General features: G+C 47.4%; 1 protein-coding gene across 4 annotated transcripts; it reads right to left on the bottom strand.

Annotated features, from left to right (window-relative positions):
* Nucleotides 1-9,232: 9,232 nt before the first annotated feature.
* Nucleotides 9,233-18,778, bottom strand: CNBP (CCHC-type zinc finger nucleic acid binding protein). Of its 4 annotated transcripts, none has more exons than XM_074344229.1 (5): nucleotides 18,618-18,778; nucleotides 11,290-11,427; nucleotides 11,099-11,191; nucleotides 10,734-10,932; nucleotides 9,233-10,210 (listed from the first exon to the last, which is right to left on the bottom strand). In XM_074344229.1, exons 2-5 carry the CDS (start codon nucleotides 11,411-11,413, stop codon nucleotides 10,093-10,095), a joined length of 534 nt encoding a protein of 177 aa, XP_074200330.1. In that variant the 5' UTR covers nucleotides 11,414-11,427; nucleotides 18,618-18,778; the 3' UTR covers nucleotides 9,233-10,092. The 4 variants fall into 4 exon arrangements, with proteins under 4 accessions (XP_074200330.1, XP_074200329.1, XP_074200332.1 ...); XM_074344228.1 differs by having other exon boundaries at nucleotides 10,734-10,937; nucleotides 11,101-11,191; XM_074344231.1 differs by having other exon boundaries at nucleotides 11,311-11,427.
* Nucleotides 18,779-23,907: the final 5,129 nt, after the last annotated feature.

The raw sequence follows: 23,907 nt of genomic DNA, 5'->3' as shown, positions 1-23,907 counted from the left end.
GAAGTGAGGAACCGGAAGCGGAACTGAGAGCTGGCGGGGGAGGGGGAGAAATGCAGACGCGCTCCAGTAGGCGGCCTTCCCTTGGCGTCTGGATGTCGCACAAACGCGCGCGTACGAGTAAGGGACCTGGCTGAATTGCGCTTGCGCAGTGGGAACGAAGTGTCTCCGATTCCGCCCGGGCAGGTTGTTTTGCTCTCGTGATAAGAACGGCGAGATTTCTCGCGATAACTGCCGCCCCCGCGGACGCGGCCCTGCAGTTGTGTGGAAGCTGCGTTGGCTGTGGCTGCGGCTGCGGTACTGGGTGCGCGTCCCGCCCGCCGCGTCCGGCCTGGGAGGGCAGACGCGCCCCGTGGCAGCTCCTGGTCCCCATCCCTCTGAGTGGGCGGGCCGCTGGACGGGGCCCTCTCGCCGTCTGCCTGGACGAGGGGCAGGAGCTGGCCGCGCCTCGCCGACTCCCGCCTGGTTCCCGGGCGTGTACGCGGGGCCTGTGCTTTTTCTGAGATTTTCTCCCCCTGGAATGGCGGGTCCGTCAGAGCTGGACCAGTGCTTGAGGTCTCCCTCTTAAAATAAGAAACTTAAGGTCCGGAAAGAGGCGGCCACTTCGTTGGAGGAGGCCGGTGAGGGAGGTGGTGTGTGCCACTGCCCAGAGGGGGCGGCCCGTCGGTGTGTGCTGGGCGCACTGCTGGGCTCGGAAGGGCCTCGGACAAGGGCCGGGCGGGCAGGGGAGAGGTTCTGATGGCTCCTCCCGCACGGTGTGAGCGGTGGGTGCGCTGTAGCGTGGAACGCAGGCTAGGGCGGCCCTCCCTTCGCGCGCATGGTGCCGCGCCTTGGCGACTTCCTCCGCCCGGGGCCTAGGCAGCGGTGGGCACTGAGGCTGCAGCCAGGAGGCCCAGGCCAGCGCGGGGAGCAGCTGACATGTGGTTCAGAATGGCAGGACAGACGGGTCCTTGGATAGACACCAGGATCTCAAGCATGAACCATGGCAAGTTTTCTCCTTAAACGTTTGGGTGGCACATGGTCACCCTGCCTCCATCGTGCCGCCTCCCTGACAGTAGGCACGGGTCTGCAGGTAAATGCGGCCCACGGGAATGGGATGAGAGGGGTGTGTGCCGTGGAAAGCATGGACGTGCCTTGCCCTTTCCCCTTCTCTGCTGACTGGAACAGCCGCCGCCTTGAACTCAGAAATGAAGTATCGTGAGGATGCGGGGGTTCCCGCCCAGGCTGACAGCCACTTTCAGACTCCAAGGGCAGGCAATCCTTAGTATCTGGTGACGTTATTGAGTTGCGGAAAGAGGCTCTGCCTGGGTCCCATGCTCAATCTTCACTTGGATGAACCAATAAGTTTCCTTCAGAGTCGAAACCAGTAAGAGCCTGACTTCCTGGAGCTTGAAACTCACTGGATGATGCAGTGGGCCCAATGTCATCACAAGGATCCTTATAAGGAGGAGGCTCAGAGTCAGAGATGATGACTACAGAAGCAGAGGCTGGAGTGACGTGGCCATGAACTAAGGAAAGAAGGCAGCCGCTAGGAGCAGGAAAAGGAAAGGATTCTCCCCTAGAGCCTCCAGGAGGAAAAGCAGCCCTACTTTTCCCTAGTCCCATAAGATGCGTTTCAAACTTCTGAGCTCCAGAATTACAATAAATCATTGTGTTAAGCCACTAAACTTGTGGCAATTTGTTACAGCAGCAATCTGAAACTAGTACCGATTTTGGTACCTGGGAGTGGAGTGCGCTGCAACGAATACCTGAAAATGGAGAAGTGGTTTTGGAACTGGGCCATGGGCGAGGCTGGAAGAATTACGAGGACAAAATATCTGGCATGCTTTGTGCAGACTGTTAGCAGAAATGCGGATGTTACTGGCTCTGCTGGTGAGGACTCAGGAGGAGGACACTGAGAAATCCACCGCCTGGGGGAACGCCTCATGAACGGACCAGTAGGAGAAATAGGGCCATGAGCACTGCCGGTAAGGGCGCAGACGGAAGTGAGGACTGTCACTGGAAGCTGGAAGAAAGCAGAATCCTCATCCGGTGGTAGAAACTGAAGTCAGTTGTGCCCGACGGTCACCGGGGAACCAGAACTTGAATACAGTCAACTTGGATGTTTAACGAGGGGATTTTCAGGCTTACGACACTTATGGTAAAATGCAACAGCAAAGGGAGAAATCTGGGAAGAGGGGAGAATCTGGACTTAGTCGTTTGAGAAATTCTCAGTCTATCCATACTGTGAAAGATGTTAAAATTAGGAGATTCCCCACCAAGGGAAGCATGCTCTGGAGAAGCCAAGGGTGTGGCAAACTTCTAGTGCCTCAGAAGGACCAAAAGGACAGATGGCTCTTTGAAGAGATTAGGTGTGGCTCATGGGTCCCCTGAACCAGCCCAGCACAAGCCGGGAATAAAGATGGGGTTACCCAGGGATCTGTGCAGATAGCCCGTCTAATGGAGTCAGTTCTCATGACATACACTGGAGACCACAAGGCTGAAAATTTTACACCAGCAGAATCCCTACCAACTTGGACTGTGAGGGCAGAGAGGACAGATTTTGAAAGCAGGCTGCTGAACTCCCCAAATTCTGCAGGTAGGAAACAGGCTTCCGCCAAGTACTCAGCCATAAACCAAGGCTGCCCTTTGTGGGAAAGAATGGGTAGCTCCTAGGGAGGCAGCGCAAGCCCAAAGGGTATTTTCAGGCTCTAAGACTGTTTGCCCAGCTGGATTTCTTACTTGGTTGAGACCAGTGCCCCACCCTTTTCCCTTCCGTTGTCTCCTGTTTTGAAGGGCAGTGTCTCACTGGTGTCCTATGCCTGCCCTCTTATTTTGGGCAGCAGATGACCTGTTACAGAACCACAGATAAGGAGTTCTGTCCTAGGACGGTTCACACCCACTCTCACTGGTCCGTCCCTGATGTAGGACCGTGGGATCCAGGACTCTGGAGCCAATGAGATTTAGGTGAGATTTTTACTTTGATGGGTTGTGATGAGTTGACACTTGGTGATGTTGGGATGAGGTGAATGCCTTTTCCACGTAATCTTTAGAGGACAGAGTCCAGACTGGGGTAGGTAGAAAACCCTCCCTTTAGGTGCATGTCCTAATCCCCCAAACCTGTAAATACCCCCTTACATGACGGAAGGACTCTGTAGATCCAATTAAGTTACCGCATTAATAGGAAATGAATGCAGTGGCTGATTCTTTGTCTAGGGGTAAGAAAAAAATCAGAGTGGATCTTGGAATATTCTGTTCTTACCAGAAAATATGGATGTGACAATATGAGAATAAAATAATAAGTAATTCGTAAAAGGCCATGAGTTCATCATTTTGTAAGAAAAGTCAAACGTGTACCAAAAAATAGTTAAGGATTCTTAATTGTATAGGTGTGTACCTGTTCACCTGTGAAGAAGTAAATAGAAATGTCCAACCAGCCAGACAGTCCAGAAAATGTATAAACTCTACCAAGAACAAAAAGGCCTGCTCAGCACCTGTGGCCTACTGAAAACTACCCTAAGAACACTTTATCTCTGGAAAAAAGGGCTCAAACATTTAAAGTGTTTGGAAGGTAGGAATTAAGAGACCTGTCGGATACTAATGTAGTAAGGGGAACTCTTCTGAAAGAGGATTCAACCTCGCTTCTGGCATCTCAGGCTTCATTTAATCAACTTTGGGCTCCTGTGTCCCAACCTAGAGTTAACCAGCCCAATATACCAGAAACCCCACAGTGATGACCTGAGATGGCATTCTTTTAGGTCTAAATATTGAATAAAGAATGAAAAGAATAAAAATGAAATATGGTAGAATCTCCAGGAAGGTGTATGGCTGGAACATCACAAACTTGTAAGAAAAATTTACTTACTAATAAAACTTTATAGCATTGTATTTGTAGTGTTTCAAATTTTCAAAGCCAAATCACACTTCTAATCAAAGTTTAAAATGTAAACTAATTTGGAATCAAGATCTAAATGCCCAAGAAAAACTGATCGTTAGTGTTGCTCAGGTTTGCGTTAAACGCGGTTTAAAATGGCAGCTGCTCCCTCCGCGCATCACACGTTAGAGACCCCCTCCATGAGGCGGGGCCGAGTAGCTGTCCCTGGAGGGGCGCGGCTCCTCTCCAGGCTCCTGCAGCGCCACCTCGTCTCCTGCCCAGCCGGCCAGCTTCCCTCACGTGTCCTCTGCTGCCTTCCAGAGGCCCTGGGGTTGGCGGCCGGACACTGAAGGTGTCCCAGCACCGGCTCACCCGCTCCTGTTTCAGACTTGCCAAGCACAGGGAGGTATTCCTCTCGAGTGGCAGGCAGTCTGCTGGCGCTGTAGGAAGTTGAGAACAAGTAATAGGGATCACTTAGAATCCTACTCCGGGCTAGGCCCTTTACCAACTGTGGCTCATGAAATTCTTCAGTGATTCTGCATCACAGGTTTTTGTTTTGGTTTTGATTTTCGTTTTACAGATGAGCTTAGAGCTACTTGCTCAATTTCAAATAAACAGAAGCCAACAACTGACTTGGAGCCAAGATTCCAATGTGGTCGGGGACACCACAGCCCACACCGCCTACATGATGCTACACGGCTTCCAACGTGAGCACAGCTCTGCTGCTGAAACCAGGAGGGCTTCGGGGGCCCGGGTACAGAGGCACCAGCAGCCCTTGGGGAAGAAGTTGGACGTGACTTCACCAGGTTTTAGAAGTCACACCCGCTGACTCCTGGGGTCTGTGACTGCAAGCTCTGGTCTCTGTTCGTGCTGTGGGAATCATCACACAAAATACTACTGGGCATGCAAGCTGCCACAGCCTGGAGGCGATGTCACCTCATCTGTATTAAAGAGGCCGTATCACTTGCAGAAGTAGTTTCATGTTCCCAAATTAGAAACGTCACCTGGAGGCACTGAGGAACGCCCGCCCCCTGAGCAGGCTTATGCTTCAGCCAGCCAGAAATCTTCTCTCGACCCTGAAACCTTCACCCAGGTCTCAGTTCCTGATTAGAAGGCTCTCAAAAGCTCCAAGATCAAGTGAGGCTGCGTCAGACGGTAGGGGTGCCACGCGAGCATCAAGTGCTGAGAAAATGTCCCTGGTGTGTGCATCTCTGACCTGACCCAGGAAGTCTAAACGCAGCAGGTCAAATGACAGGAGCCCCCCACTCTCTTTTTGGGGGCTCCCCCAACCTCCCTCCCACCCCACATGCATCCACTTTAAGTGGAGGCCCCTCTGTGATAACCTTGCTTGCTGTGTGACCATCATTACCGGGTGCAGAGGACAAGCAAAAGAGCAGCTGGGGTGGCTCCAGCGCCTAACAGACTGGATGGTCACTCCAGGCAGGATGACCAGGAGTGTAGGCAGCCACGCTTGTGACGGAAGCCCATCTCAGCGACGACGGAAATCCCTGAATTAACCACCTCCCTGCCACCAAATTACTCTGGCCTAAGCTTGGTCACTTGGCTGTGTTCTCTGGAGCAGACGAACAGTCAGGGTCTCGGCCATGGTTCCCGGTTCACACTGCAAAGCACCTTCAGAGGAAAAGGCCGTGATGAAAACGGAGACCACAGTGGACAAAAAGGGACCCACGCGACTGGGTGCTGCTGCCTTGGTCCCCTCAGGCCTTCAGGAAAGTATGTTTTTAACAAGTCAAAGTGTAGGATCTGAAGAGCCAAAGACAGCAGGTCTGATTCTAGGGACACCAGCACGACCATCCCTGCCATCACGTGTCAGCCACCTCAGAGACAGGCTTACCACCACAGCTTGCTACCGAAACCTTCACAGAAAGATTACAGACAGCAGTTTCATGCCTTGCCAAGGACAAAGGACGTGAAGCAGCTATGTTCAGTGAGTGCTCCTTCCGTTCTAAGGCAAGCGAGAAAAGATAACTGCGCGTGCGTAAACCACTGTAACTTAGAGCATAAACACCGCCCTGGTTGTCCTCAAGTCCCAGCTGCACCACTGTGGCCATGGCCACGGTCACTCATCCCAGTGGTCTTCAACCCAGTGGCCCCGAATCACCTGGAAGCTTACAAAATGCTGATGCTCAGGACCCACCTGACAAACTCGAGCCAAATGTCTGTATCTCTACTTCTAGCAAAGAAGGTCCTCACACCTACTCCTAAGACTGCTGTTAGGATTTACCCGTTTAAACTGCTTTAGCAGTTCAGTGCTTTGCAGAGCTCGCAGCTCAGGGTCCAAGCAGCAGCCCCTAATACTTCAGGTCACACAGCAATGGAATGCCTAATGCTTAGTGTCACATACCAGATCCAGTGCAAAAACAATGTGCTCAAAATCTTTCGGAGAATTTACAACTTCTACCAGCTTTTAAATTGTGGAGTTAAGGTCACAAGTGCTAATGTATATTAAGGCAAACACATCCAAAACAGGGAGTGAGATAAATGGTAAAAGACAAGTGTGCACTGAAAACTCACTTGACAGCCCCAAGCTCTCAAGATGTTGCCTCTGGCACTTACAACTGCATTTGTACCAGACGGCAATAATCTGATTGTGTCCTGGAAGACTCAATCAAGCCAAAGCCCGGCACTACTATCAGAGGTAAATGGGCACACTTCGCACCCCGCGGTGCCACGCTGCACTGGACTCCTGAAAGCGCAGTGTGCACAGGTGCCCCGGATGTCACCAAGTGCCACTGAGTTAGCTCCGCCCCCGTGGCCTTCTTCTGCGGTTCGGCACACCGGTTCTGCCGGGAGGAGGGGAGTTCTTGACTGACCTGCTGTGGGGAAAGGGGGAATCGTCTCAGTTGCTTTTAAAGTGTCAAAGCAAGACTGCACGGCCCAGTCGAGGCGGCGTTTTAGGAACGTTCTCGCTAGATAAGCAGTGAAACGCAGCTGTGGTGTGGCCCGGCCGACAGCGTGGCTCTTTGCTGTGCGCACCTAGACAGGAAGCTCAGCAAGAGTGCAGAGTTCAGCAGGCCGCCCGCCTCTGCCAGTTCCCTCCCCAGTCCCACCGCCACAACCGGGAGAGCGGGCACCTGGCCTCCTGCCCCCAGAAGTGCTACAGGTAAGGACAGCACGTTCCATGAATCATCATCAAGACGACCCAAGTGCAGCAGTCACAATCTTCCCAGGCAAAAGCTTCCGAGGCACTACACGAAAATGTCCACCTTGGTAGTTTCTTCCCTACAGTTTCAACAGGAATGACTATTTCTTAAAAAAAAAAAGAAAGAAAAAATCAACTTTTCCCTATGTGGCATCAAGTGATATTCAGTATTTACCACGACCCTCAAAACCATGACACACGTGGTATCGTTCTCATACAGCTTGGCTTAGCTGAACTGAGGGGTTTACACCGTTCACTTCTACAAACTGTGTGGGTTTATGAGCTCAGAGCAACACCTGCACAGGGGACAAAAAATATTAAAGGCATCAAGTGAAAGAATGGAGACCAAGAGATTACTAAGTTCTCAAAGGAAATCCATCATCACTACAATGAAGAAAGAGTTCACCTTAAATGACCAAGTTCTGTATCAGCAGTAAAACTGATGAGATACAACATCACACATCTTAAAGGCCAAACAAGCTAACGCTGAGCCTAGTAACCAAGCCATTGGACCAGGAAGTACAGGGGACACAAGCTGAATGACACCAGAGGACAGTAGATGCAACTGAGCAGTGTGGCCTTTGTACCAGGTATCAGGTGGTGCTGGGCAAGTGACGTTGAAGTGCTAAGTGTGACGGTGGTATCGCGATCCTGAGCGAGGACGTCTTAATTCCCGAGATGCACACCGAAACACTCAGGGGTGAAACGTCACACCAGCTCCTTCCTTCCAAAGGCCTCTGCGACAAATGTTTGCTGTCAAATCGGGGGTGAGGGGTATATGCACTGGTACACCAAGTGCTCACTGTTCCTCTAAATGCCCTGCACGCAACTAAGGCCTGGAGGCAAGAGCCCCTCCTGAGCCCCTCGGTCAAGTCCCCGAGGACTAAGCTTCGAGCTGAGCAGAAACAGCTTTGCCAGAAGCAGAAACAGCAGCAAACCCTAGCAGGTCAGGCACCAACCCCAACCTCCTCACTGGGACAAAACCACCCATGTATCAAGGCAACATGACTGTCCTCGCGGTCAGCTCCGCTTCCCTGTGACAGTCCCCGCACTTGCTTGGTCAAGGTCAGCGTAGAGAAATGCTATCTCATCAAGCACTTTGTGATCTGCTATTGAACAGGTCCTCAACTCTGTGTAGCAACCAAAGGGTCTCAAACGAGAGGCAGCGCTGGGTACCACAGATGCAGCCCAAAAGGTGTGCACAGCAAAGCACTTCTAAAGTTCTCAGTATCTCAGTTGCTGTTTTCTGTTTCCACCCTATTTGAGGATGGAAACCTCAGGAAAACAGCCTCACGTGCACCCCCTCAGCCCTGAATCCATCATAGGTAACAGTAATGCCTTTGGAAACAGGGCTTCTCTTATGCTATTTTGTATTTGTGGTATAAACTAAAACGATCAAGATACTTAATGTGCTCGGTTAGCACCTGAGACATACTATTGGCTCAGCAAAAAGATCAAACGAAAAAGAAACACGTAAGCTTGTGTTACTGGGAGATGGACCCGTGTCGTGGTTTCACTTGCTTGCCTGTGCTGGACTATTAACCTGACCGAGCTGGAATGGACCCAGCACAGCCGAAACCCCAGATGTTAACACTTCAGTGGTGGATCATCAAATACCAACCAGGGTGAAAAATGCACCATACACCCAAGGCGAAGGAGCCGCAAGGCCCCGTGAAGGGGAAGTGAACTACACTGGGAAAACACAGGCCGCCAACTGTGGCAGTTGAGTGGGGACCAAAAGTACAGAGGGCCCAGGGCAGGAAGGACATGAGGGCCCAGGCAGCACTGCCTTAACTAGAAGTTAAGCTTCTAGTAACTCATCTATAAAGTGAGCTCGTTAAACCAGGCGCCACCTAAGGTCCACCTCCACTTGACATAAGGTCCTAGGAAAAAAAACAAGGAACCCAACATACCAAATCCCTGTGAAGCCCAGGGGAAAACAGGAGATGCCGAAGCAGCCATGGTGTGAGAGCCGCTCAGAATGAACACAGAGCTGAAGGGCATCACTGTGATGGGCTAGAAAGCACTGCATCTTCTGTACCTTTGCGAAACAATGAAGCATCGCTACTTTTCATCACCGGAGCCCCGACTGAAGAAGCACAGAAAGAAAAGTCCACGCTGCCAGCTTTCAGTCCTCCACGTTCCCCTCTTTAATATGGCATTTTGCACTATATACATTAATGAAAATTTCAAACAAACAGAAAGAACTTTAGTCAAACTCCCCTTCCTCCTCCAGCTTTATTGGATAGTTTAAAATTACATTTCTATTTTCTGGGACTTCAGTTGCTTTTACCATCGGACTTTTAAAAACTGATCACAGCAAATGAAACAGCTGTCTAAGCGACACAGTGTACAAAAATAGCATCTTGATTTCTGTGAAAATGCACTTCTCTGCAACTCCTGAATAATTCCCAATTATGCTACCTCTGAGCACAGATGTTTACTCTGGGTTTTAGATTTAGTCTTTGAAAAAGCGTGTTCTAAACCTCTGCCATCACCGTCTGTGGCTCCAGCATCGACGCTGCGACGAGGCTGTTCTCCGAGCTTTCTCGCACAGCCAGGAACACGCACGTTGTCTTTCTGTTTTGTTTACTCCCACTCAACTGTATGTTCTATGCAGGGCCTGGTAACAGATGTTACTTGATGTTATTTAATAGCTACTGAGGTCAGACAATCCAAGGCCATCATTATGCTAAAATGAAAGTTACTTACGGAAGCTCATAGACGCTTCCAGAATTGGTTTTACCTCCTACATGGGAACGTAGTCAGGAAACCCAGACGGGCTTACTGGTCTGACCCGACTCTTCCCACTCATCAATCCCTATTCACCAGTGGCGCCGAAAGGGGGTTCTTTAACAAAGCATTATACATAACACCTCTACCAAACTAAACATAAACTTTTTTTTGTAGTTAAATGCAGAAAGTCGATTTTTTTCCACCCCTTTCCTCCTTTTACACGGCAAGTAAAGCTCACTGGCCTGGGAGTAGCCTCTATCTGCCAACCTTTGGCCAGTGAAGAGGATTCAGAGAAAATAATACAACCATCAATCAGAAAAGGAGGGGCGACAAAGGAAAACCATTAAGCTGTGGCCTCGATCGTGCACTCCCGCGCAAGGTGCCCTGACTCGCCGCAGCGGTAACAGTTGACTTCGCTCGTCTTGCTGCAGTTGATGGCTACGTGACCAGTTTCACCACACCTAGAAAAAGGAAATTAAATCAACATTGTTCACAATGGTGCTCAGAAAATGTAAAACTTTACCAAAGCAGTAGTTGTTGCAGAACAAAAAGCACTGACAACTGAAGCAATACATTTGTTTTCAAGACAGTACGTCTTACTAACAGCTAACCTACGAGCAGGAAGGAGGAACTGGACACCAAAGTACTCAGTGGAGCAGCCTGAGATCAAAATGTCACAAGAGACCAACTGACATCAAAACCCAAACTCTGGCCAAAATGTTATGTCTTTAGGCACATTATTCCCTAAGATGTCACGGGTTAACTTGCACATAACATGATGTGCTATGTTCACAGATGGGCAGAGACCTGGTTACATGACAAGTCTGTGTATGACTATAAGCTTTTCTACAAAGTTTATGAAAATTCCAAATTACATTTTTTAAAAACATTAAAAATTCGGAAGTTGTATAACGCTGTCCAGCCGCCGTAATCACTGCTGCTAGGGTGGAGGCCCAGCCAGCCCCCCCTCCCCCAGCGGCTCACCGGTAGCACTTCACTTTGGTGCAGTCTTTCTGGATGTGCCCGAACTCCCCGCAGGAGTAGCACTTCTGCTCGTCCGCGTGGTCGCACTCGCGGGCCAGGTGGCCCGGCTTGCCGCAGTTGTAGCAGCACTGCTCCCGCTCCCTCCGGGGCTCCTTGCAGTCCTTGGCGATGTGGCCGCCTCTGCCGCAGTTATAGCAGGCTTCAGCAGTAAGGAAGGAAGCAGACCAAGACTATAAAACCTTAAACGTGCTCCTGTGTTTCCAACCATACAACTCAAAACCTCAGCTGGAAACTCTTTTCCAGTGCAGTACACGCTCACCTCTCCAAGTTCTATAAGGATATGGAAGGATGTGTTAAATACTTACCATCCTCCTGGAGATCACAATCCTTGGCAAGATGACCAGACTCACCACAGCGATAACAGATGTCTGGAAGAGATGAGGACACAAACTGGAAACCTATTTTGGGCAGAAATGAAGAGAATTTGGCTAATTAGACCAGTCTTGATACTAATGAATACTGAAGTACTTCAAAATTTTTTATTCGACAAAAATACCTCTATCCGAGGTAAAACCACCTCTGCCACGGCTTCTCATTCCACGACCACGGCCCCCACCAGTGGGGCATTCCCGGGCCCAGTGGCCAGATCGTCCACACTTGAAGCATTCATTGCTGCTCATGGCTGCAGTTAGATCTTCAAAATATTAAAAATGACAGCATTAAACCACTTGAAATTACTTTTAGCTTTTATTTCCCTCTTGGGGTATTTTTGGATCATTATTCTGGAGGGAAAAAAGCAAGCACACTACTATATACTTAGGCATTATACACCTATGATGAAATATACTGGAAGTGAAAAACAAATGACAAAACATTACATACTCCCATACAATTTATGATCTCTAAAGTCATTAAGATTATGCATACAGATATCAATACACACATTAATTCAGTTATTGATGGGGTGATAGGATTTAGAGGCTTAGTATCAACGAACATCCATTATTAGAAATACTTAGTTAATACCTCATTCCAGGTCCAACTTAATGGACACATTTTCACGGTTACAAGCCAGTCAACTTTACTGTGGGCAACTGGAAGCCATTTACTGGCTATAAAGCTGGAACAACCCAGGGGAGCTGCAGGAGGGACCCCGCCCCAGCACAGCACCGAGTTACACTGTAGTGCTGCTTGCTGGTTATTTCCTGGACATGTTAAAAGAAACGAAGGATTTAAATTGTCTCTAGAGGGTATGGTATGTTTAAAATACTAGAAAAACGACAAAGAGAAACACCAAAGTAAGTACCAACAGCATTTAAAGCACAGGGACCGGTTGTTTGCCTCTTCTGTTCTCCCATTTTCAAGTTTTTCTGTAATTTCACATTTAAAACAAGACCGCTCAGAATTTTGCAATAGACTCCTTTATTGGGTATTGTTTCAAAACAAAACCAAAACTCCAACCAAAGCAAATTCATTTTATACTTCTTATGTAACAATCTAAAAATAAACAGAGGCTATTCCTAGAACAGAATAGTGTGGAAGAGAACAGAATGGAACGTTGCAGGACACACTCCTAGGAAAGCGGTCTTTGAAAAACAAACTCGCTAAAGACAATGTAAACTTACATTTCCACACTCCCATAGCTAAACATTTTTACCCTTAATTCCAGTGTCAAACAACGGTACATGAAGTTTCCAAAACACCTCTCAACGCCAAGCGTAAGCACCACGATCAAGCAAAGCATACCGCTTCGACTGAGGAAGACTGACTGGGCAGGCGAGCTGCCCAAAACCAGAGCACTTAGAAAAACGGTCAAATCAGCCCCCCTTGTCCCCCAGTTTGAGCCACTGGTTCATTATTATGTTGTAGAGAAATCGAATGACCAAAAATCACGCTGAAGTTGTTTCAAAAGTTTCCATTGTCGAATATTCAAAAGAACGAAATACTTTTCCCAACTCTCTGCACTCAGAGCCAGGATAAATCTTCAGAGGAATCTTTCTACCAACTCCTGCCACTTGCCATATAAACTTATTACCAAACAGGAGGAGGGGAGGGTGCCTGTATGCGATACTGGCAGTCAACTGTTTCAGATGCATAATGCACATTTCCAGTCAAAAGACACCAGTCAATGAAGATTAAAAATGTATTTTTCCAAAATGCGAGACTACATTTGCTTCCTTAGACTGGTGCTAGCACTCTGAGTCACGCAGAGTGCTGGTTTCCGCCACAGGGAATAGTCAGGATTAAAAAGTGAATGGCACCTAAAATGATCACAGGAAAAAGCAGCTTAGGGCACCCTGTCCTCCCCTCAATCCTATTTTCATTTTGCGTCTTCTCCAGTTTAATCGGAACAATTTGAACACATTTAACTATTGCTCTCAAAGAGTTTACACTAATGATCACTTCCTTTTATAAGGTAATCCAGGCAATTTGACAAGTTCTGAGTTTTTATAGTTTCATATTTCAACAAGATACTTGGTCTTTCAGAAAAATATGACAATCCAATATTCAATATGCATTTTTAAAGCTAAAGAAATGACAGTTCCAGGCACCCCCTGCTTTAAAGGACCTCTTGTTTATTTCTAATGGTAATCTACAAAGGAACTATGTTACTACAAATCATCAGATGTTTACCAGGGGAATAAAGTGAGTAGTTAAAATCTGAACTCTATTTCCAGCATAGAAATACTTGCTTTAAAAGTTTAGCTAGTCAAGAACCAATTAATCTGTGTGGATTTTCCATGAACTGTTTCTCCCTCTCTCTTCGGCCAGGCCAGTCTCAATCAAGTGATGTAGACCACAACATTGTCACTGACTCCCCTGTCAGTCTCTACATAACACTGACCCAGCTGATTCCCACTGTGCTTTAAAGGCACCCTGCTTATCTTAGGAGGCAAGTCCCTACTCCAGTGCTCATCTTACATACAAGGGTACTTAGTTACAAGATCTTTAGAGGATTTCATGCTATTCCTTAGGAAAACTAGAGGCAGTAAGATAAGAGAGCTGCGAATTAATTATGGCTCTGTGACTCTCTCTGGCTGTGACTGCTCTTGGCTGGGATTTTGCTGCACTGTCCTGCCCCTGCGGCCTCCACCTGTCACAACCTTTTGCAACCTTCAGGGACCAACTCAAATGCCAACTCTATAAAAGAATCTGACCGCATGGCCCAGCCTGGAGCTCTCCTCCTTCCTGTTAGGACCCAGGGCACTCTGTCAGTACCTGTCTGACTGCACTACCACTTTGCCTGTTACCATACTCCTTGAGGGCAGAGACTAATAATTCACCTTTGAATCATCCTAACACCCCATGTAACTGCCCTTTTAGTAGCAGTTACATAACTCAGTATTTAACTGCAGGGCTTGGTTGGGGGGGGGGGGCACCAATCGTCATGAACTGTTTTCTGCCCAGGCCCGATCCAATCCGATCAAGCACTGACAATAAAGCCCTGAGCTCCTGCTGCACCATTAATTTAAAGTAACAGCGTACTTTCAATTACACACATTAAGGACTGACTACGGTCACTCTGAACTCACTATGTATTTCAGATTGTCTAATAAAATCCCCACATTTAACAGAAATTTTCACCCCAGCTCACTAAAAAGTCAGCAGCCAAGCCAGGACCTCTCTCACCTGCCATCAACTTCCAATTAATCCAAGAACTCACAATCAACTAGACCTCAGTATATTTTATGGAATGCTACAAAACATATACTGACTTTAAAAACAAGTATCGTATTTTCACTATTGTCAGGCAGGAGAGCACATTCTTTTCCCTTTTGCTGCTAAAAATCACTGTTATATCTATACCCATGTAGGCTTACATAATACAAGATTTGGGGACCACAGGAGTGAGCCTGGAGTAACCGCTCAATCCAGCGTACCCAGTTACTGTGACACCTGATCCCTTCTCCTGTCCTTACTTGGAAAAGAGGAAGCTGATCTGTGATGAGAATCGTCAGCAGGTGCCTTGTGTTTGACAGACGGGTGCTCAGGTTAAACCCCTAAAGGGTGTATGTCCTCTGCCTCTGTAGTTATTCCTTTCCACCCTTCCCCCCACTCAGTCAGACTGCTGACAGTAGATCAGAACTGAGTCCAGTGTCTACACAGCAGGCTTAAGGGTTTCCCATCTGATAACGTCTACTTCCTGAATGGAACGGAGAAGAGGTCAGTAAGAGAAGAAAAAGGGTAAATTCCAAATGGCTTCACATTTTCAACAGGAATAGGTATGTCTCCATTTTGATTTCTGTGTATGGAATTTTCAGGACACAAACCACACCTACAGATGTGCTAGGGGAGCACGGGGCACGTGTCAGGAGCTGGAGGAAGGCGGTCAGGATGCAGCCTGAAGAGTCACCGAAAGGGGCCGTGTATACTGAACTCTGAGGTCTGAGAATTTTACACATTTTACCCTCATCTAGGCTTTAAGGCTTAAATCCTGGAATTGGCCCCAAAACACAAACGGCTGTATGAATTTGTCTTCATTAATGTAAATCCTACCAGACTTTTGATACTAAGGATAAAACCAGTAAACTACTTAAATCTTAACAGCACATGGTCAAGACTGAGTTCCAATGAATTAAAAGACTGTAACTATAAATACACTGAAAATAAATATCAACAGGCAAGTGTGGGGGAGCGTACACAAAGCAGTAGACAGGGATCGGGGTAGCCGGTTTCGTATGGTTTTCCAAACACAGTTGCACTCATTCACATTTGCTGTAACTCATGTCCCCCAGCTCAGGGGGAGCCCTGACTCACTTGCGTTGTTGACCTGACTCCATTCAGACCACGGTGGAGCTTTCGCCCCCTGAATGCACTCAGCCATTATTACACTCTAGTTAAGTTGGTTTAGTGCTCCAACACGGTACTGAAACACTTCAGACTGTAGTAATAAAAATAAACTACAAACAGAATGGAAGGAAGCAAGTTATAGTGTGTATGCCTGCATTCTGGCCAGAATAATGTAGAACAGAGTACAATACTGGGGCAGTCCTGGGTTCTTACATCCTGGTTCCTGCATTCACAGCATGGCCTTGGTGATTTACATCCATTTCTGCCTGCCCTGAAGGGTTTCAATTAGTAGCTAAGTATCTAAAGGGTTAATAAGACACATTACCTATAATCCCTACAACCTTGCAAGTTGTGTATTCTTGTTCCCATTTTGCCGATAAGAAAGCTGAAGGTCTGAGACCAAGTCACTTGCCCAGTCATACAACTAGAAGGTTCTGGAGTCAGTACTGCAGCAGTGGCTCTAAGGCCCTGCAGAGACTTTTGTCAGACTGAAGTGATAAAGTGGATGGAAATGCTGTCAAAGGAGGTCACTAAGTTAGACGTGTCAAAATAAAACTAGAATCGATAAATGTTTAAAAATCCACTCAAGAACGAATTTACTCACAGTATACCATCACACAGCTTTCGTGAATTTAAAGCCACGTTAGCTTTTAACCTTCTTCGAGGCAGAACCTGGGGCTGTAACCACAGAGCCAAAGGCTGGCAGCCTGACTCACAGGTGAACATCCTCACTGGTGATTAGGGAGCTTCCCTGGCGAACAGCGTGCGACTCTCAAGAGTCCTGGCTAACAGAAGCCACCCACTTACAACTTGAATGCTGGTGGCCACGAGCTCCCACTTTATTATCCCTGCAGTTTTTCACAACATGAAAATGGTGCGTGGTGTACGGGAACCTCTCCAGAGCCTGCCCTCACTGCAGCAGCCGGCCGCCACCGAAACAGCAGTGCTATTAAAGGAGACGGTACCGAAAGTGTTCTCCACATGGCGGGCCACCAGGCCTTGGCATCAGTCTTCTGCTCCCCACTTACTGTCAGGAGAAGAGGAAAGAAGCCAAGTATTTTTGAAAAGAAACTCTCAGGCCTACAGGGCGGGGTAGGGGGGAGGCAGCAAAATCTCTCTTGTGGTCAAGCGTTTAGACAAGAGGCAGATCATTCCAATTAGTCAAATTGTGCTTCCACTGTTAATAAGCATGCATGTGGTACCTTCCCATGGACTTACCACAGACTTTAGGTTTTAAAGTAAAAATCCAAACAATCTAAAACTGTATTACAAAGCCTTTTTATAATACCTTAAAAAAATGTAATTCTGCCTGTTCCAGATGTTCAAATGCAACTGTGATAAATGCCCCTTAATCTTCCACTGATTTGGCTCAAATATTTTAGAGAGACTCTATTTGTTTGAACTACCTATCTTGTTACCAATATGAAAAGGAATGTGGACCTCTGGTTGCTAAAAAAAACTTACCCAAGTTATCTGATGTGACAGGTAAGTACACAAATACACACTGTTAACTTTTTTTAACTCTACTGCCAGGAGTTCCAAATTGGAAAAAAATTTAAGTCCTTAATTCAGCCCTTGGGAACCTAATGTTATTCCTTTTATATTTCAGTACACAGAGAGTTCCTTGTAGACAAGAATCAGGCTCAACAAACTAAAAAACAGCAGGAAACTATGTACGTGGCACTTAATAGGTGTTTTGATTAAGCTATTATCACAGCAATTTTTAAGCGTCTGACAATAACTGCTTTGCAGGTTGGGGGACAGCCTAAGAGGTAGAAACTTCTCATACATCTCCTTAAACCTTCAAAACCTACACTCAATCTACAGGGCTTAAGCAAAAGAGTAAGGAAGGTTAACTTAGTGATGCAGAAATTAACCAGTAGTGTTTGCAAAATTAGAAACGAGAAAAAGGGGGGAAATCTAGTTATAAAAACTTGTCCTTTTGGGGTACAAAGTGAGGACGTAAATTAACCTTTCATTACCTTAAAAAAAATCCGAAAATTAATCCTGAGTCATGGCTTCTTTATCTTACTCTCTCTGTGGGTCCTTCTGAATAATGCCTGAAATACACTATCTGAAGCCCCAGATGATTACTAAGCAATGTTTTCTTTTCCTAAAGACCCCCAAGACCAGATACTGTAGTCACTTCCTTTGGAAATGCCCTGTCGCTGAGGCCATGTGGTTAACATGTGGCAACAAGCACAAACCTTACCTATAATAAAATCAACACCCAAACCCAAATGTGGGCGCTTATGCCATGCTAATGGCTTTTTACGCTTGGAAAATCCAAATGGAGTTTAGCTAATCTTCCCTCGTTCTTAGACGAAACTGTAGTCGTCTCACCCGTTCAAGAAACGACGCGAAGGTTACCACTGCTGCTGTGATTTGGGAAGTTCGACAAATTCATGGTTTGTTTCCTAATAACAAGGTTTTTTTTTTAAGGTCCCTCTAACTTAATGCTGTTCATGGAAAGAGGGCCCTATTTGCCCCTTTTCGAACTGCAACGTAAGACAAGTAACTTAGAATTTCAAAGACGACAAAAATTCAAGAGCCGGGAAGCTACGGGGTACGCAGGGCGAACCCCTAAAGCTCCCAGGCCCCCGGTGGGGTGTCCTACCGCCCTAACCGCAGAGCTGCCTCGAGGCCCTCCTCGGAGCCCAGGCCCTTGGCACATGGCCCGCAGCCCCCCGCCCGGCACCGGGGCCACCCATCCCCCTCCACCGCACAGGGGCCCGGCTCCGCCGCACGGCCCCTCCCGGCAACTTCCCGCCAAATCCACCCCCGCCCCGCATTCCGCGGCCCCCGGAGCCCCGGCCTCGCCCAAGGACGCGCGGGCCCCGTCTTCGGCGAGGCTGCGGCCTGGGCGCGGCCCGGGCGGCCCGAGCGGCCCGACGCGCGGCGGCTCCGCGGCCCGGGCGGAAGGGCAGGGCGGGAGGCCCCCGGACCCGGGGCGGCGCCGGCGGCCGCGTTTCCCGCCTGACGCAGCAGCGGCGCAGGCCGGAGCGCGGCCGCCATCGCCGCCTCCCGGCTCCCGACCCTCCGCCGCCGCGGGCCCAGCCCGCACAGCAGCCCCAGCCCGGCCCCCGGCCTCACCTTAGCGTCGGAGCAGGCCTGCGGCGGCGAAGACTCGGACGCAGGCCGGAGACGGCGGCTCGCACGGCAGCGGCTGTTTATTTTCAGGGTCCTTGCCTGCGCCACACGCGGGTCTGCACACGGCCCCACACACGCCGCTGCGCACGGCTCTCCTCCGCCTCGCCCACGCGGCCAATCAGGACGTGGGGCTCGGCTGGCCAATCAGAGCCGCCCGCGGGAGGGCCGCCCCGCCCGACGCGGCGCGGGGGGCGGGGCGCTCCCTCCGCGCTCACCGCTTTTCCCGCCGTGCCGCGCGCGCGGGTTTTCCCGCCCGGAGCCCGGGCCGCGCGAGACGGGGGCTCGGCGGGGGTCCCGGCTCGGCTACCCTCGGGTAGCGGCGATGACGGGCGCCGGGAGCGGGTCGCAGTGGGTGGCCTGGCCCGCGCGGGGTGGGGGAGAGCTTGTGCCCCCCGGCGCTCGGCTCAAACGCGGCCGGGCCCGGCCCCACCTCCGGAGGCCGCTCCGCCGGGTCTGGGAGAGTCCGGCTGCCAAGTCACGCAGGGGCCGGGCTCCGGGCTCGGGCCTGAGATTTGTTTGGGTTTTTCGGGGGGCCTGGCCGAGCCCAGAAGGCCTCGCAGCTCCCGCCTCCAGCACTGACATACCCCCTCCCAAGCAGAAGTCCCGGCGAGGAGACGGGCCCTCCCTGGGCAGCGGGTGGGGGCGGTGCAGGGCCCAGGCCCCGGCCCGCCGCCCAGCACCCCGTCCCCCGCGGGGCGCGTTGTGGGTGACGTCCCCTGCGACCCGAGGGCCGCAGGCAGTGCCGGAGAGCCACCGGCCTGGGCCGCCACGGTCCCGAGTGGCCTTGAGTTTGGGTTTTCTCCAAAGGAGATTGTATGTGCTGCCTGACAGTCTGTTACAACGAAATAAATTTAAACTGCTCAATGGAAACTAAGAAAAGGACAGAATCTTGTGTCTCATTTTGGAGTGGCTTTTATTAGAAACATGCAAAAGAAATGGAAGAGCCCCCAGTCCTCTGGGCCATGAAAGTTCCTAAAACTACTAGTCTCATACTGCATGGCTTTTTGAATCCCTGCTGGCGAGGAGACAGTATGGCAGAGTGGTTAAGCGCACAGGTGTTGAGTCAGGGTTAAACCTCGTTCAAATCACTTAATCATTGTGAAGCACTTAGCAGGTTGTGCCCAACAAGAAAGGGTAGCAATTATCAGAGAGGTCATGGACTATTTTAAGGACAAATGATTTTTTTCTTCAACTTTTGTTAATCAAGACACTTAAAAGATATTTTTACATTCAGTATGAAAAGTACCAAGAAGCTTACACAGCTTTATAGATTTTCCCCTCCCTAACTGATTCATCTTTATAATATTTGAGGATGAAGAGCAGTGCGCTAATCACAGACACTTAAGTAGGCATTTCCCAAGCCCTAGCAGTGACTCAGTACAATGGGAGAGGCTATGCAGGAAGTCCAGCCTCTGTCCCTCCACACCAGGCCAGGAGGACAAGGTAGAATTGTCTTAGGAACTATAAACTAATGTTTCCTGACATGACTTTTGTTTACCATTCCAACCACAGTGTTACATAAAATATTTGATATTCATAAGAGACCCAAGGACTGAATGTTCCCAATATTAAGGGAGAAAAAAGAGCGTGCGTGTGAAATAGAGGTGCTGGACGTGATGTTGTATAGATTGCAAAAGACTTGAGTGGAAGGAATGGAAACAAAGCATGTGGTCTTTGATGTCTGGCTCTGGGAGCAACAGCCGGTGTCTCCTCTACCTGGCGTCCAGCGTCCTGTGGTGACTGTTATTAATAGAGCAGGCTGATAACGAGGCAGGATAGGTGTCTCCAGAGAAGGTCTGCGATGGAGTTTAAGTAGTGACTCGTGTTGCACGGATATGCCTCTGGGTACACCTATTTCACTAGAGATGTTTGAAAATAAAGGAAAAAGTCACCCCACTCAAAAGATAAACTGCCAACTATATTTGAAGAGAGAGGCTCCTATTATATTTCCCTCCCCTGGAAACGTGTTTTACCCTCTTCCACCCCTCCAGTGTTCAGCCTTACCCAAGGTAGTGTGCTCAGCATTGCGGAGGTTACAAAGGTGACGCGTTAAGACACAGACCTTGCCCTTGAAGATCTTGCAGGATGACAAGGGCCATAAGAAAGTATTAAGTGTCCTGAGAGAGGACCAGCTAAAATGCTATGATTCAGCATGATTCAGGATTCCTGAAAATGAGTACCAGTTGAGCAGCGATACCTGCCAACTCCTCATTTCCGCTTAAAATGCCCAGCTGCCTAGCACAAGCCTTAGACGCTAAGTGGAGATGACACTGTGTATCTCCCTCTGAACCCTTCCATGTCTTACTGTCTACCAACAGGGAAAGGGTCTCTGACTTTACTTGGAAAGTATGCAAGTAAGGTGAAGGACAGTAAGTTGTTTCCACCTGTCGTGTCTGCTTCTGAAGCAGAGACAGTTTGCTAACTCCTGAAAAAGGAATCAGTTACACGGTGCTAGTAACAGCTAATAGCTAATATATATAAAGTTCTTACAAGACTGCCTGGCAGAAAGTGATTACGATTAAAGTATTATCCACTATTACTGTCATTATTTATTGAGTACTCACTATCTGCCAGGCATTGTCTATAACCTCTTTATAAGTTTTCACAAAACCCCTACGAGGTAAGTACTTTTACCATCCTCATGGGGAAACAGGTCCAGAGAATTGAAGCAATCTGCCAAGGTCAAAGAGTAAACAAATGACTGGGCAGCTTCAGAGGCGGCCCAGGTGCTCAACACAAAGCTTCCGGCCTCCCAGTACTTACTGAAACTATCCGACAATTTCCCATTGAGTCCTTACAGTGACAGAGTGGGGAATGATAGCTGGCGATACAGGAAATACGAAAACTGACTGATCATTTAGTGAGCCTTCCATTGGCTGGTTACCTCCTCTGGGATCTTAAATTGAAACTCTCTACTTCTGCAAACTAATTGGTAAAAGAAAAACTTTAGTTGCAAGTAGTTTTAAATTTTCAAAGTAAAACCACCTATTTTTTCCCTAAAAGTAGATGCATTCATTAAAAAAAAAAAGTAATTTCATGTCAAGCATCTACACTATTTAGGTAAACTTTGAAATAGGTAGTGAATAGGAAGATAATGGCGTGCTTAAATTGTTTCCGAATAATATTTTACAAATGTCTCAAGTTGAATTATGAGAGGGCATTATAAAGTGTAAAGTTTGATCATGTAGCTCTCATAATCTATAAAAGTAACGTAATTGATTTTTACATATGACATTGAAAAAGAACTACTGTATAATTGGGGGATTAGAATCTAAAATCTAGAGTAGTTAGTCTAATCCTCTTATCTTAAATTTAAATTTAAAGGAGAACTACAGACTTGCACAGAGTTCCTACAAGTTCCCAGAAGAGCTGACGCTTTTAAAATGAGCTAAACCAGGTGCCGCCCACAACTCACAAGGGCTCCTGGCTGCACCTGTGCCCTGGTTAACCCAGGTAATTGCAGTGAAGGTAAGAAAAGGAGGGCCCAAGTCTAATACTATACAATTGTTCCTTGTGTCTCTGGCCTCTTTCTTTGAAATTAATGCCATTCTAGTTAATGAATTAGTCACTTACGATTTTGGCAAGGATGAATCAGTAATCAATTTCTCAATTGTGAGGAATGTACTCAGACTTCAGTTTAAGAAACATTAACTTTAGACTCTAAATTTTCATAAGGACTATGACAATGTCCTTAAATTATGAATTGTAACTACAAAAGAGAATATTTGAATTGATACCTGGTTAATGGATGGCTTTTAGGTAATCAACATATTACAGATATAGCTAATGTTCCCTTTAACCATCTTTACCCCAAGTGCCACTTCCTTCTCTTCCTCCCAATAGCATAAGACTGGTTTATATCCTTCTGATCCATTTTTTATATTTTAATATCTTGTAGTAGCTTATGGTGAAAAGAATATGAAGATGAATATATGTATATTCATGTATGACTGAAGCATTGTGCTGTACACCAGAAATTGACACAACATTGTAAACTGACTGTACCTCAATAAGAAAAAAATGAACTAGATGTAAAAAGTATACATTTATATATAAATATCTAAATTTGGGCATATTACGTAAATATATAATTTATATAAATACATAAAATTTATAATGTATTATATATACTTTATAGCATATATAATATAGTATTAATCATATGTATAAGTTACATAAGTTCGGTATCTGTAATATGAATAATTTAACTATACACATGTAAGTTATATATAATTTTATATGACTTACATATGTATCAAATGATACACGCACAATTAAAATTTTATGTAAATAGTATCCTGTCTGTCTGCTGATTTGCTTGCATTCCCTTAAAGAACAGAAGGGATTTTGTCTTGCTTTGTCTGTTCTCAGCTGTACTTCCAGCTCCTAGAATGGTTCCCTCAATATGATAGGCACTCAGATATTTGCTGAATAAATAAATATCAATCTTTACCTTGCTTTTTAAATTTGATATTTAAATATCAAATATCAGATATTGCATTTCTGCGCTCTATCCATATAAACATATATATACTTATCTAGTTCATTATTTGTTTACTGCCACGTATTATAGATGTACTGGATCTTATTTATCCACTTCTCTGTTGGAGGACATGTATGTTATTTCCACCCTCTTTGCTGGTATACATAGCTCTAACAAGCACTCTGGTGTCCCGGTCTCCTCAGGCACATGTGGGAGAGTGTGCCCCGGGTAAACCCAGAGGAGAGATGTGGGCAGTGAAGAGGCTGTACTTTTACTGGTTGCCCATCATATTGCACTCAAAACGGCCACGCCAAACAATACTCCCAGCAGCAGTGGGTAAGGGTGCCAGGTTTCTCAAATCCCTGCCGACACTTTATACTGGGAGATGATTTAACTTTTGCCAGTCTGACAGGCGAAACATGGTGTCTCTTTTGTTTGTTTATTTTTATTGAGATAATAGTAGATTCATCTGTAGTTGAAAGAAATAATATAATACAGAGAGATCCGATGTACGCTTAACCCCAGTTTCCCTCAGTGGTAACTTCTTGCAAAAGTATAATACAATGTCACAACCAGGATATTGAAGACATACAGCCCACTGATTTTGTTCAGCTTTCCTCAGTTTCACTTGTTGTGTGTGTGTGTGTGTGTGTGTGTGTGTGTGTGTGTGTGTGTGTGTGTTATTAGTTCTATGCAAGCGGATCTCATGGGTAGGTCTGAGCATCTATTTCTGCACTGCAGATACTAGAC

This window comes from Camelus bactrianus, chromosome 17 (genome assembly GCF_048773025.1).
Source record: "Camelus bactrianus isolate YW-2024 breed Bactrian camel chromosome 17, ASM4877302v1, whole genome shotgun sequence".
Taxonomy (NCBI): domain Eukaryota; kingdom Metazoa; phylum Chordata; class Mammalia; order Artiodactyla; family Camelidae; genus Camelus; species Camelus bactrianus.
This window is presented reverse-complemented; position numbering and strand designations above follow the sequence as displayed.

Bases quoted from the DNA above. Each gene is read 5' to 3' on its own strand.
- CNBP (XM_074344228.1), bottom strand. From the start codon at position 11,413: ATGAGCAGCAATGAATGCTTCAAGTGTGGACGATCTGGCCACTGGGCC. The intron at 10,938-11,100 runs TGGTAAGTATTT...CTTCCTTACTGC, and splicing joins GATTGTGATCTCCAGGAGGA to TGAAGCCTGCTATAACTGCG. The intron at 10,211-10,733 runs GTGAGCCGCTGG...TCCTTTTTCTAG, and splicing joins ACCAAAGTGAAGTGCTACCG to GTGTGGTGAAACTGGTCACG.